We start from the raw sequence: 13,754 nt of genomic DNA, 5'->3' as shown, positions 1-13,754 counted from the left end.
TCAGCTTTTATTGCCAAGCACAATGTCACATGGTGTGGGATATCCCTTGGGTTAGTTGGGGTCAGCTTTCCCAGCTGCCTCCCCTCCCAGCTTCTTGCACAACCCTAGCCTGCTCACTGGTGGGGCAGGGTGAGAAGCAGAAAAGACCTTGACGCTGTGCAAGCACTGCTCAGCAACAGCTACAACATCCCTGTGCTATCAACACTGGTCACAGACCCAAAACCTAGCACCATACCAGCTACTATGAAGAAAATTAACTCTATCCCAGCCAAAACCAGTAGAGAAAGTCAAGTGCTTCCTCACTGTGCCAGAAGACCACTGCTTCAAAGTGTTGAGCATCCACATCATTCTAATATTTAAGTCTGTCCCACAAAAAATAGAATTTTGGACAAGAAATTCCTACCACAATGATTCTTTATAAAAATACCACCCATGCACATACATGTACCCACCCTGTCTCTCCCTCCTATATACAACAGTGAACCAATATCTGAAAGCAGCATTGAGAACGTGGAAGAGAAGGATAATACTTGTGTTTCAGGTCTAGGAAAGATACTATAAAACAACCCTACAATAACTCCTCCCTTCTATTCCCTCAGGATAATTGCTCTATTGTTTAGCTAAAATGGTAAACTTACATTGAGCTTAAGGATCTTCATGTGTAAAGCAGACAGCCGAATGTAGCTGTGCCAGAATTTCCCTGGCCACAGCACTAGGTTGTCAGTCAGCCCTGACTGCCTCCCTAGCACTCTCTCCATATGTAGCTGAAAAGCAGCAGTATGGAAAGTTCTGCTTCCCAAAAAGAACCATTCACATGTAAAGCCTGTATTTTAAACAATTATGGTCAGTGGTTTGGGGGAAAAAAAAGAGAAAGAATGGCATAGGAAAAAGGCAGAGAATATAAACAGCCTGATCCGGAAAGAACGAGCTGCATCGGCTTAACTTGGCAGAAAGCAAATCCTGTAAATTTCTTCTCTAACAACATCATGGACTTTCCATATTTTTGCATCACCTGATATACAAGCATCACAGGCTGACTGCGTTTCACATTGTCTTCTCTTTGCTAATGACAGCATTGTTCACTCTGCTTAACCCCAGAAGATCAGCTCCTCTCTGAGCAGTCCTGAGGAATGAAGGGAGAGGTGGGGAGGACACTGATAGCAGAAAGAAAGAGGGAGTGGGAGGGAAGAGACCAGAGGCCAGGTCCTAGATATTGGCACTGCAGATTGTGTAACATATGGAGGTATTTCTGTTAAAAGCATCTGTGCAGCCAAGTTAAGACAGTTGTGACCCTAGAATTGTATCGTGAAGGGTGTTGCAACACAGCACTGAGCGTAAGCCATCATCCTCAATGCAATTCAACAGCTTGCAGCGTTGTAGAGACAGTGTTCTGGTTAAAAACAGAAGAAAAAAGACTCTGTAGGATGATTTTCTTCCAAGAAAAAGGCTCTGGATGGAACATCTATTTCACTGCACTGTGGAAGAGCAGAAATCACTGAAAAGCAGCTAATAGAGACGACAGCTATTGGGTAACACAACCACATTTCCTAGACTCACAGAGTCTGGTGAAGCCTCCCAAACCAGCAGACCTGTGTAAAAACCACCCATCACCACCCTCTGAGCACAGCCTGTGAGCCAATTTCCTACCCATCTTGCAGACCACCCATCTTGTCTGCACCTTGCCAGCTTGCCCAGGAGAAGACTGTGGGAAACCGTGTTGAACGCTTTGCCAACATCCAGGCAAACAACATTCTCTGCTCTCCCCATGTCAGCAGAAAATGCTATTTTGTTGTAGAGGGTGGTCAGGTTAGTGACTCGATTCACCTTTGGCAAATTCTTCCAATCCCCTGCTTCATTTGGATACAGCAAAGCTTGTGTTAACAGAGTGACATGTATTGGTAAACATGGATGTGACTAGCAAACAATGAGTAGACCAGATGACTCACTAGCAGATGGCTTGGCCTGCCCACTGATACCAGAAGGGTGACAATGTGGTTTTGTACACCAAACTGTAAATGACAATCTCTCCTGTCTTCTCAAAACATGAGACAGACTGTAGCCAAAAAACCCCAACAAACCAACAACCCATCTGAGAATAGCCCAGCTGGAAGGGACCTACAACGATCATTTAGTCCAACTGATGAGCCGTCCACTTCAGGGCTGACCAAAAATTAAAGCATATTATTAGGGGCATTGTCCAAATGCCTCTTAAACACTGACAGGTTTGGGGCATCAACCACCTCTCCATGAAGCCTGTTCCAGTGTTTGACCACCCTCTGGGTAACAAAATGTTTCCAAATGTCCAGTCTGAACCTCCCCTGGTGCAGCTTTGAACCATTCCTGGGTGTCCTGTCCCTGGATCCCTGGGAGAAGATCTCAGCACCTCCCTCTCCACTTCCCCTCCTCAGGAAGCTGCAGAGAGCAATGAGGTCCCCCCTCAGCCTCCTATTCTCCAAACCACACAAACCCAGTGTCCTTAGCCACTCCTCATAGGACATTCCTTCCAGCCCTGCCACCAGCTTGGTTGCCCTCCTCTGGACATGAATGTCCAGTACCTTCACATCCTTCTTAAATGGAGGGGCCCAGAACTGCACACAGTACTCGAGGTGAGGCCGCACCAACACCGAACACAGCAGGACAATCCCCTCTCTTGACCGGCTGGTCATGCTGTGTTTGATGCACCCCAGGATGGGGTTTGCCCCCTTGGCTGCAAGGGCACACACTCCTGGCTCCTGTTGAGCCTACTGCCAACCAGCACCCCCAGATTTCTTTCTGCAGGGCTGCTCTACAGCCACTCCTCGCCCAATTTGTACTTGTGCCTGGCATTACTCTGTCCCAGATACAGAATCCAGCACTTGGACGTGTTTCATGCTCCAATCTATCTAGATCCCTCTGCATGGCCTCTTGTCCCTTCAGAGAGTCAATAGCATTCCCAGCTTAGTATCGTCAGCAAAATTGCTAATGGTACATTCAACTCCTGCATCGAGATCACTGATAAAATTATTGAACAGCGCTGGCCCTAGGACTGAGCCCTGAGGAACACCACTGGTCACCAGTCACCAGCCAGACGTAGCCCCATTCACTACAAGCCTTTGAGCTCTGCCCTTCAGCCAGTTCTTCACCCAGCTCACTGTGACCTCACTCATCTCACAGTTGGACAACTTGTCCAGAAGGAAGCTGTGAGGGACAGTATCAAAAGCCTTACTAAAATCTTTACTAAAAAAATATGCAAACTGAGGAAACAGAGAGTGCCTGGGATTTGTGGAGGGTCAAGCAAGATCCTCAGTCAAAAGTATAAAAGACATGTCCAAACATCCCTTATCCTCCCACAAGTGTCCCTGGCCAGACCATATGGACACGTAGCACAGGTGACGCATACTTGTGAGAGGGCATGCAAAAGTTATGAGAGAATGAACATGAGTAAAATCAGCCTGCTTTAAAAATAATATCACCCTCCTCTTCATTAGGTCTTGCGCTGAATTCTGATACTTTCCTACACCACCATCTTCTTTCTCTCACCCTCCTGCTCGAGTAAGCCTAGCCTACTTTTTTAATGCATCTTTTGCAATCAGGGATCCTCCTGAATGCCAGAAAGGCTGATTTTATTTTCCTACTCTTTTATTTTCCTGACTATTGCCACATCTTCTGAGCTGCTTTTGGGAAACAGCTGCCTGAACTGTTCTGTAGCCTCACCAACTCGAGCAGGGCGCTGGATGCAGGCACCAGTCTGCCCACTGGCCAGGGAGCCTCCTAACCATCTCTGTCAGGGTAAGGGGGCACCTCAGGAAAATAAGTTAGTACTGCTATGCACAGAAATCTCTTTTGCCTTAATGCACCACATGCACAGCGCAGAGAAAACTCTGGGTGATTTTAACATCACTGTCATTATCACCACCCAGCCTAATCTAGTTTGCAGGTTGGAGGGATACAGATTTTACATATTGCTGTAAATCATTAAGATAATGGCTCTTGCCCTCTGCGATAGCAAATCAGGACTTGCTGTCAAGGTCAGACTGGAAGACAAGGAAGCAGGAAATAATGGCATGCCTAAAGGCTAACCCAGGCAGATGTCTTGGGATCCCTTCCCTCAGCCTGGTTGCCGGCATTTTCGTCCAATTGATACTACCCAGAAGTTAGGTCTCCAGGCACCCTCTCTTCTCCAGCCAGCCCTTCCAGGACTGCAAATCTGTACCTGTGTGGTGTACGTGGAACACTGATGCCTGTCACCACAACAGTGACAGCCTGTAGGTGGCATCACTAAAGAGGCCATAACCTGATGCTGTTGTGGGCTTTGGGACACGCATATTGCATCAAAATGAGTGAGGAAGAGCAACATTTTCCCTTGGAGATGGTGGTATAGCATCCACAGGTTCTTCTCCTGTGCCTCTGATGCTTCACTTGCACACCCCAAGTGAGAAAATGCCTTCTCTGGCTGGTGTCACTTCACTAATAAATCAGAGCAAACTGAGGGGAGAGCTGAAATATCCACACACAGTATCTGCATGCACTGTTTCAGTGTTCAGATTAAACAGGAAACCCACACAGTCAAACCCAGTAATGTGCTCATCTTCAGAAAGAGCAGGCACCCCTGAAGAGGGGAACCACGTTCCTTTACATGTTCCATCACACCAAAGAAATAAAACAAGGACTATTCCATGTGCTTGCTTGATCCATCAGTTTGTTTATGGCTAAAGTGCAGTTACTGAGCTAGAGGTGCCATCCTCGCATGATGGTATCTGCTCATTTTGCAGTGCCTGTTGCTCTCAGGAACTGGAGGGCAGTGTCTTGTATGGATTGAGGATCCCTTTGGGGTCTAACAAGGCTTTGAAACGCTGCATTAGAAAGACTGCCTCATCGGGTTTGCTGTACTTAATGAACTGCTTTTTCTTGAAGCCCAGTCCGTGCTCTGCACTGATACTGCCATTGTATCTTGCAGTCCACTCATACACAAATGGCTCAATGGCATCCAGCAGGGAACGGCTATAGGACTCCGCTGTGATGTTCAAGTGCAAGTTTCCGTCTCCTGGAAGAAAACATTGCAGAGGTGGGTCTGTAAGAAAAACTCAGTGGCCCTGCCGTGGAGACTCATTACTGCCTCCTCCATGTACTCAAACAACAGTGCCTTTGTTAATCTCCAAACTGTGCAAGAAAGGATGAGTTCATTGTCCTTCTACAAACATCAGCCTCTCCATGCACAAATAATTCAAATAGGATCTTTGTTTTTCCATGCTTTCAATACAGTATTTGAGGAAGTGTTCCGAGTTAAGCTACTTTCAAATTCCCACTCTTGTGATTTTAAAATTCAAACAACTGTGCTGTGTTAATTATTGTCCCACTGCCGAGATGGCATGCCACAGAATTCCCCAATGGTATTTCATAATGATCATTAGATTTTAATATGGCCCTCCATCATTCTCTCCCCCTATTATGTTTGTGCAATGTTCTAAATGCACTTTGGCACTGTGTCAACAGAAACAACACAAGCAGAACATTTTCTCCTTTTGCCACTTGTGTGTGATGGTATTTGACTAAGCACACAGTTGCTGGGTATTTGGAAGACAAAACACACAAAGATAAACACAACTTACTCATTCTCACTCTGGAACCTCTTCCTACATCCCAGCAAACCCTCACAGCTTAATCCTCAATACCAAGAGCTACCAGAGGCAGGCTTTATTATGCAGACTTGTCTTCCCATGTCTTTCAAATAATCTCAAACCAAGCATGCTCAAGAGTGTTCTGTTCTTTTAAACAGAACAGCTCTGGTAAACTACCAATTCACCTGCTTGTAAAATCAAATTAGTTTGAAAGCATTCTGACAAACGTACTAGCCTTTCTGTGCATTACCTTTATCACTCTCCTTTAGAGGGTTAATGGCCTAGACGAAATTGATTTTCAATATGACTAATCACTTTGGACAAGGAAGTGTTTATCTACCAAATGTGTCTAAGTACGTTAATCAAATTGATGGTCCAGTTAAACAACCTACATGCTTAAACAGAAAGTACAGAGCAAGAAGATACAAATGATCAGTTCAGTGCCTGTCTGGCTAGCAAACTGCCATTAATATATGGAATACAGTCTGAAAGCAATGAAATTAAAGCATGAAGATCCTTACGCATCCTCCTAACAGCTCTTGGCTATTTAGTCTATGCCTCTCACTAATGTAAAAACCACCATTAAAACTGCTAGGAAGTTGAACAGCAAAACCTGGAGCACAAAAGAGCAATCACCTCCTTTCCCAGCATCCACACTTACCCAAGTGGCCATAGCCCACCACGTTTTTGGCACTCTGGCCCAGCCGAGCCCTCATGTCAGTCACGAGATCATACAGCTTTCCCACAGGGAGAGAGATGTCGTATTTGTAGACGTAGCCATCATGAGTGAGGGCCTCTGTGATCCTCTCCCGCAGGCTCCACAGCATCTGACAAATCAAAGATTAAAGAAATCCAAATAAACCAAGTACCTCTTGGCTTCCATGCTTTGTGGCATAGAGGGAAAAGAGCCTTGATTCTTTGCATCAACTTCTGATTTTCCTCGATAACCTTTGTGTCTTGGAAGCTAGTAATAACACTTTCTTGGCAGCACCGTAAAGTGATACACCAACTCTTCAAGCTTGACAGTACCCCAGATAGAAAGAACACAGGCAGGGGCATTCTCTCCAAAGCTGTTTTGGGTTTCCTAAGAAGTGGGGATGTGCCTCCTCTATTGAACTGCAAGGATTGGTTTGGCAACTGGGCCTGGAAGAACCATGGGTCAGTGTAAAAGACTCACATTCACCGGGCGGACACAAATCACTGTCCTTCTCACTGAGACACTATGCATCTGTCTTGTTCCCTGGGACCACAGTCTCTGGCTCTAACACACTGTCACGCTGGCCTACAGGAATTTGCTCACTCCTGGCCTTGCTGACAACTCTGCTTCTGGTTTTGATAATTTTCAGGCAGTTTGGGTCCTACCCCAGCAACTACTGAAAGATGTAATTCATTATCCTCATCTTTTTAAAAAGGGAAACATCCATCAAATACTCAGGCCTTCTGGGAAGAGTCAGCAGTGGTAAGTATTCTCTCTTAGCACTCCTGCTCAATAGGCCAAGTAAGCTACCAAATCGCTTGGGGACGTTTATACCAAACATCAGTCTGACCACTGCCCTATGAAAAACAGAAATCCAAGTAGAGAATCATGTCAAAGAGATTTGCGCAAAAGGAAATGATGACTTGCCTTTATTTTCTTATCATCCGTTGCCACAGTTCCATCAGTGACCAAACCAGAAGTCATGGTCTGTTCTAGGAAGTTGTTCAATTTTTCTTCATCATGGGTCGAGTTGGAGCCTGAAGTTTCAATTAAAACATAAAAAGGGCTGCCTGAAAGTGAGGGAGAACAGAATAAGCAGATGCTCTGGGGTAAAAGCACAGGATTTAGCGCAGGTTCTGGAGCATTTCCCAAGCCTGGCACATTTCATGAGGTCGCTCTACTGTCCAGATTCTCTGGTGCCAGGTGAACGGGCAGCTCAAGTCACAATCTTTTATCTGCAGGGCACTTCACTTACACGCTCTATCCTTTACCTAGCCACCTATTCTTTAGCTAGCTTTTCACAAAACTAGTAGTTTCGTGGGAACAAGTAGAAGTAAAAAGTCTTATCTTTAAAGACTTCCACCAAACCTGTTTGGGATTGAGTACTGGGTAAAAAAATTATAAGGAATGCCCACACACTCATTGACATATATATATGTATATATATAAAACTAGGCTAAAAATCCCCAATGCATGAATGACACTGGTACCTGTCACTGGGCTGGACAGCTTGAGATGTCTCTCAACCAATTCCATGCATTTCTCATCCATGAACTCATAGGCAGACAGGATCTCTCCCAGCATGGCTCTGCAGGTTGTAAATGTTTCCAGAACCTTAGCGAAACTCTGACACCCTTCAGACAGAAGGGAGAGGAATCAGGAACAAAAAACAGCTCCCCAAAACCTTGTAAAAAGTTTTAAAAAGTCTATCAGGCTTCAGGTCATCTTTCCCACCTCCAGAAAATGCAACCTCCCACACCGCATGGGTTTAGATCAGCAGTTCCTGTAATGGTTTGAGCTGGGAAAGGTTTCAGAGCAGAACAGCAGGAGGATATAGCAATTAGTCTTTGCTGTGGCAAGACCTCTTGAACACTCTAAGACACTTCATACCAAAATGTCTGCCCCACGCTCAGTTCTCAGCACAGGCAAGAAGGTGACCCCAGAAATTTAAAGGCCACTGTAAGAGTCCAGGCAAATTCTGGGGTCCACTGCACATATTCCACAGGTCTGTCAGCGCTTGGAGTCTACTCATCCCCTCCTAGGAGTTTTGCTCTCTGCTCTCAAGGCCACATCTGATATGACCAAGCTGTTTGAGAAACCTCTGCTGGCCTTGGAGATTTTTGAGGAAAGAACAGTCTCAGTGAAGGCTCCCCACAAACAACTCTGTCAAAAAGCCTCAGCAGGGACACCCCAGCTGAGGCTCACTCCGAAGCAGCTTTTAAGCAGCTGTGCCTGGCCATATACCCTGCTGATCCACACCCTGACCTGCAGACTTGATTTCCCAGCCTTGCTTTGTCACTATGGACTCACCCAGTGACCACTGGAGTGTGACCAGACTTGCCCTGCTCACCTCACTCGGGTACTGTCAGACTGGGCCCTCTTCATCCAGCTAAGCTCCTGGCTCTCCTTCCCTTGCAGAGCAACCTGTCCTTGCAGGTATTTTACACATTTACAAATACCTGCACAGGCATTTTAACATACAGCACCATACTGTTTCTCAGAAACAAGGTGATGCTGGTAGTCTAGCTCAGCAGGCTGACCAGTGCTTTCTTCCCCCATTCCTATTCCCTTCCCAGCCTCTGAATTCAGGTGTGAAATTATTAATATCAGCTCCTACCTAGGAATGCCAGATTCACAGCCTTAGGTTTCTGAGGACAGAGTATGGAGACAGCAGTGATAACTCCCAAGGTCCCCTCGGATCCAATGAAAAGCTGCTTCAAGTCATAGCCAGTGTTATCTTTGCGCAGAGACGCCAAGCAGTCCAGAGCTGAGCCATCAGCCAGCACCTGTGGGAATACGGAGACCCAGGCAAAGCACCAATGTAGAAATCTGCTGTCGTAAGCTTGTCCACTACCAAGCTGATGAAAAGCTGCCACTAGCCTTGAGCAGTGGACACCAGCTGCAGCCCATTCTCACAGTCTCATCACTGTTCCTCCATTCCCAGCTCTTCCTCCTCTCTGTATCCTGCCTGAGTCTTCCTCCAAACTTTTCTGCTGCTTTTTTTATGGTGCTGTTTGCACACGTTCCAGCAGGACAAGTAATAACAGAAGATGGAGCTTGCTGTGCTTTTCTTACCAGCAGTGGAGAAGATCAGCCATTCTTTGCAGCCCTAGCTCCCATTATTCCACAGAAACAAGGAACACTATTTGAGACAGTGAACATAGTTAACCAGAATGAAGCAAGCCCTCCACCACTTGAGCCTTAAATCAAGGCTGAATGTCTCTAAGACACGTTATTAAAGGCTGTTTTGACACTAGAGGGACTAACCTGAGAGACAAAAGCTCTCCTTTCTGGGCCTACACAATAAAACCAAACCAGGCTTTTGTTACCTACCCAATTTATTTCCTATTAGCTCTCTGCTCCCAAGCCCCCAAATCTTTTAGAACCACTAATCCCAGCCTTTACACACAGAGGCACAGGCCTGTAGGGCAGAAGCAGGCTGAGGAACAGCAAAGACTCTAGGAGAAAGCCAGCAGCCAAACAAACCCAAAGCAGGCAGCTCTATTAAAAGTCGAGTGAGCAGCCACTAGAAAGAGTGTGCTGTAGGATGGATTTAGCAGAGTGTTCCAGAGACTTACCACTCCACAAAGGAATCAACCTCATGCAGGTAACTTGGGATCACCAAATCTCTCTCTACCTTCTTTTCACTTCTCTGGATTAGAAAACTACCTGATATTACTTCTGTCAGTAAGGACAGAGGCAGAAGCTGGAAACTGCAGTAGCAATAACAGATGCTACACGCATGAAGACTCTTGTTGATCCTTGCAAAAGAGCCATACAAGGGAAAGTTAAGAGTGGAAGCCTGGAGAGGAACTTGTCTGCATCATGGACAGCTAAGGGCTAGAACAGCAGGAAATGGTAAGAAGTAGAGGTTTAAATGCAGAACGGAACTGCCAGGTACTCGCCTTACCACTTCCAGTCCTAGCACTGTCCCTCGGAGAGAGCCGTATCTCAAGAGCCGTAAGCCTCCAGCATTTGTGGCCACATTACCACCGATGTGACAGCTACCTTTCGCTCCCAAGTCAAGTGGCATGATAAACCCCTGCTCCTCCAAGTACTCGTTGAGTTTCTCTAAGATGCAGCCAGCCTGGCACACAAGGATTCCTGAAACATAAATGTCCTGCTACAAGCTGATGGCCGAGAAGAAGGTGCCTCCTCAAGAGGCGGGATAAGTACAAGCAGATGCAACCACCCCTTCCTCCAAAACTGTCTGGGATTCAGTTTAAATGCACAGCAAGTCTGTCCATGCTATAGGGCATTGTCCTACCCCTCCACAAGCCTAGGGGAGCTTTGCCATTGCCTCAACATCTAGTCATCTACAACTCTGAACTGCTAAAACACAATGACATTAAGTGTATCTCTGCCTGTTGTTCTCCCTCTCGAACCGAAATACTCAAACCAGTCTGATTCCTAACTCTCAAAATCCAAACAACGTGTAAGTTTCCCTTCCCCTCCCCTTCCCCTCCCTTCCCTCTGCTAGTGTAGTTATCAGGTGCCGCCTTCAACATTGTCATTCTGCTCCACCTGCTGGGTTTCTCATTTAATTTATGAGCAGATAACAGGATGTCCATGTTTCACTTCTCCCTTTCTTCCTCCTTCTGCCACCAGATGTATTTTTATATCTGCTACTGTTATAACCTAAGGATTACATCAGCAGCAGAAGCCTGGATGAAACAAACCTCTGACGCCCGTTATGACACTGCTGGGCAGAACCTTGCTGATCCTGCAGTTATCAGTTCCCAGGAAAAATGGCTGGTTTAAGGCCTGGGGCTCATTTCTGTGCCTCACATCTCTATGATATTTACCAGACACCTTGTCAAAGCTGACAATCCGGTTCATGAGAACAGTGGAGAGAATGATCTCATCAAAGACAGGAACGCTGCCCCCAACAAGGCCTGTGTTACCCCCCTGTGGGTTCACTGCCAGGTTCCTCTCATAGCAGTATCTGGAAGGAAAAAGGTTTCTGAAGCCTTAGGCATTTTAAGGCCGTAATTCAGTCCATCAGAAGAGTTTCACCTCTACATGAACGTCTACTGTTGCGACAGCACTCAACGCTCCTTAAAATTAAGCAGCATTTAGCCTGAAGATTAAACTGATATAAAGGGACAGTTTCACTGCAAAAGTGAGAAAGCACAATTCCTTACTAAACTCACTGCAGCACTGAGCAAAGGAGCGAACACTTGGGGTTACTCTCATGCATATCTACAGATCTGCCACGCAACATCTGCCTGGAAGTCACCGCTCACTCCATTTATACATAAGCTATTTATCACCCCAGAAAAGCCAAGGTCCAGGGAGAGCACTGGGCCTGGGAAATACAAGGCACAGGTAGAAGTCCCCTTCTGCTTGAAAAATTTCAGCTGCCTAAGTGAAAACACTCCTAATTAGGAACCTGTAGGTTTTTTAGACAAGCAACACTGACTCCCCACCAGTACATGCATACCTCCAGACTAGCAACAGCATACAGTGTTTCCCATCCTGGGAGCAGATGGAATAAAAGGTACATCAGGGAACAGTGGGCAGCCCAAGGAAATGGGGATATAAAGAGCAGAGGGGAGAGCTGAAGTCACCAGAGCTCAACCACAAGACACGCAGTCGGGAAGAAAACAGCTTCAGCAATTCCAATGCTTGAGCAATTAGTGCCTCAACATCTAGAATTTCCCTTCACCTGCCGGATCCTCCCTGACTACACCGGAGTTTCCTCACCAAAAGCCCAGCAGAAAAGGTGTGTGTTACCTGAGAACTTGAGATACTTCTGCTGTTGTCTGCGGCTTCAGCATCAGCTTGCTACAGCCTGCAATAAAAGCAAGGGACTCTGAAGCCTCTAAAGTTGAACAACTCTGAAGTTGTGGGCTCTAAATTTGAGGCAAGAAAGAAAAATGTGGTGAAGCATGATGTCCGAAATAACAATGCTCTCTCCCCTGTGAGGCAGAGGCATTTTAACCACTTTTAAAACAAACATTTTCAATAGTGGGCTTTCCCTTAAACCACTCTAGAAACTTTGCATATATCCATAGACTCAGTTCCCAGTGGGGGCAACGGGAAAGGTTTTATATTCTCATGCAATCTTTGACAAAAGCAACAGAAAATTCACGCCACTTGTTTTCTGAGGTTCAGCCAAAACTGTTAACTGTATCAATTTGTTTCAGGAAAAAATTACTTACTAAGTTAACTGGGCTTAGATTTTTTTTTTTTAAATGAAAACCTGAAAGATTAGCAGATATTAGGTAATTCTCAAAGGAATATTTTCTATGAGGAAAACTCATTTTGGCCTGTAAAGATGTGGTCTGCTATAAATAAAGATATTTCCTTTGGCAGGCTTTTCATTCTGGTACGTTAACAGGGCAGACAGGAGGTTTTACCAAAATCAAGAAAATAAACAAGCTCACGTACCTCGGACTGATTTAAGCCAGTCCACATTAAATGATTTCAGTTCCTCCGGATTTGTGATGACTCTACCTGGCATTACACGCTCAAAGAAAGCCACATCACTGTCAGACACAAGGGCGAAGGGCAGCCGCCGCACTCCGTAACGCTCACTCGTCAGCATGACCTCCTGGAAGCTGGAGGAGGCTGCGTGGAGCGCTCTCCTGCCCCGAGGCCTCATACCCCAAGGCCTGGAAACCACACTCGTGGGCACACCTGACAGCTTCCTCCGCTGAAGCGTCCCCGGGGCAGAAGTCACTCTCTGCTGTGCCAAGATTCTCCTGGGGAAGCTCGTCGGCCATCTTAGCCCAGTCCAGCGATTCCACACAGAGCAGCGGGGGACCGCAGAGGAAATCCCCATGGCCACCCTGAAAAGCAGAGGCCTAGCTCACGGCCGAGCTCCGCTCCTCGCTGCCCGGGCTCGGGGAGGCGGGAGGGTGTCCTCTCCCGGAGGAAGCAGCTTAAGCGCTCCCCCAGCTCGTGAAGAGCTGGGAACAGGCCCCTCGACGTGTGACAACCACCCTGCCAGGCGATACCACACGTCAGGCGGGTGTACGTGTGTGTGTGTGGCGGGGGGGGGGAAATACCCATCCCGTAGCGCCTCAGACAGCGGCTCTCCCCGCCGCCGTGACCAACCGCCCGCCCAAGCCCAGCCGGGACACGGCAGCCTCACGCACCCCTCGGGTGCTTAGCTTGGGCCTGGCAGCTTCGGGCCTGTCCCGGTGCAGGCAGCAATGGAGGCTGGGCGCCTGTGAGGCGCGGCTGCGGCCGGGGGCCCGGGCCCGGGTTTCCCCACCGTTCCCTGCGGCCGAAGTCCGCCACCGCCGCCGCCTCCCCCAGCTCGCACAGAGCGCATGCGCTCGGCGCAGGCGGGCGGCTCCGCCCCCTGGCGGCAGGAGGCCGCCGCAGCGCGCCCACCGGCCCCGCGGAACCTCCCGGGTCCTAGCGCCCCCCGCCGTCCCCGCCTGCCCCGGCAGGGCTGATCGCCGGTTCCCCCCGCGGCCCCACGGCCAGCGACCCCCCCCGGCCCACCC

General features: G+C 47.5%; 1 protein-coding gene across 3 annotated transcripts; it reads right to left on the bottom strand.

Annotated features, from left to right (window-relative positions):
- Window positions 1–4,477: 4,477 nt before the first annotated feature.
- D2HGDH (D-2-hydroxyglutarate dehydrogenase) lies at window positions 4,478–13,522 on the bottom strand. Of its 3 annotated transcripts, XM_069791740.1 has the most exons (10): window positions 13,398–13,522; window positions 12,688–13,088; window positions 12,031–12,088; window positions 11,100–11,239; window positions 10,205–10,398; window positions 8,912–9,080; window positions 7,785–7,928; window positions 7,222–7,364; window positions 6,259–6,424; window positions 4,478–5,023 (listed from the first exon to the last, which is right to left on the bottom strand). In XM_069791740.1, the coding sequence occupies exons 2-10, from the start codon at window positions 13,079–13,081 to the stop codon at window positions 4,764–4,766; spliced, it is 1,668 nt and encodes a 555-aa protein (XP_069647841.1). In that variant the 5' UTR covers window positions 13,082–13,088; window positions 13,398–13,522; the 3' UTR covers window positions 4,478–4,763. The 3 variants fall into 3 exon arrangements, with proteins under 3 accessions (XP_069647841.1, XP_069647842.1, XP_069647843.1); XM_069791741.1 differs by having other exon boundaries at window positions 12,937–13,522; XM_069791742.1 differs by lacking the exon at window positions 13,398–13,522 and having other exon boundaries at window positions 12,031–12,149; window positions 12,688–12,929.
- Between the last annotated feature and the right edge of the window lie 232 nt (window positions 13,523–13,754).

This window comes from Haliaeetus albicilla, chromosome 9 (assembly GCF_947461875.1).
Source record: "Haliaeetus albicilla chromosome 9, bHalAlb1.1, whole genome shotgun sequence".
Taxonomy (NCBI): Eukaryota; Metazoa; Chordata; class Aves; order Accipitriformes; family Accipitridae; genus Haliaeetus; species Haliaeetus albicilla.
Note: the sequence above shows the minus strand (reverse complement) of the source record. Positions and strands in the feature narration are given on the sequence as shown.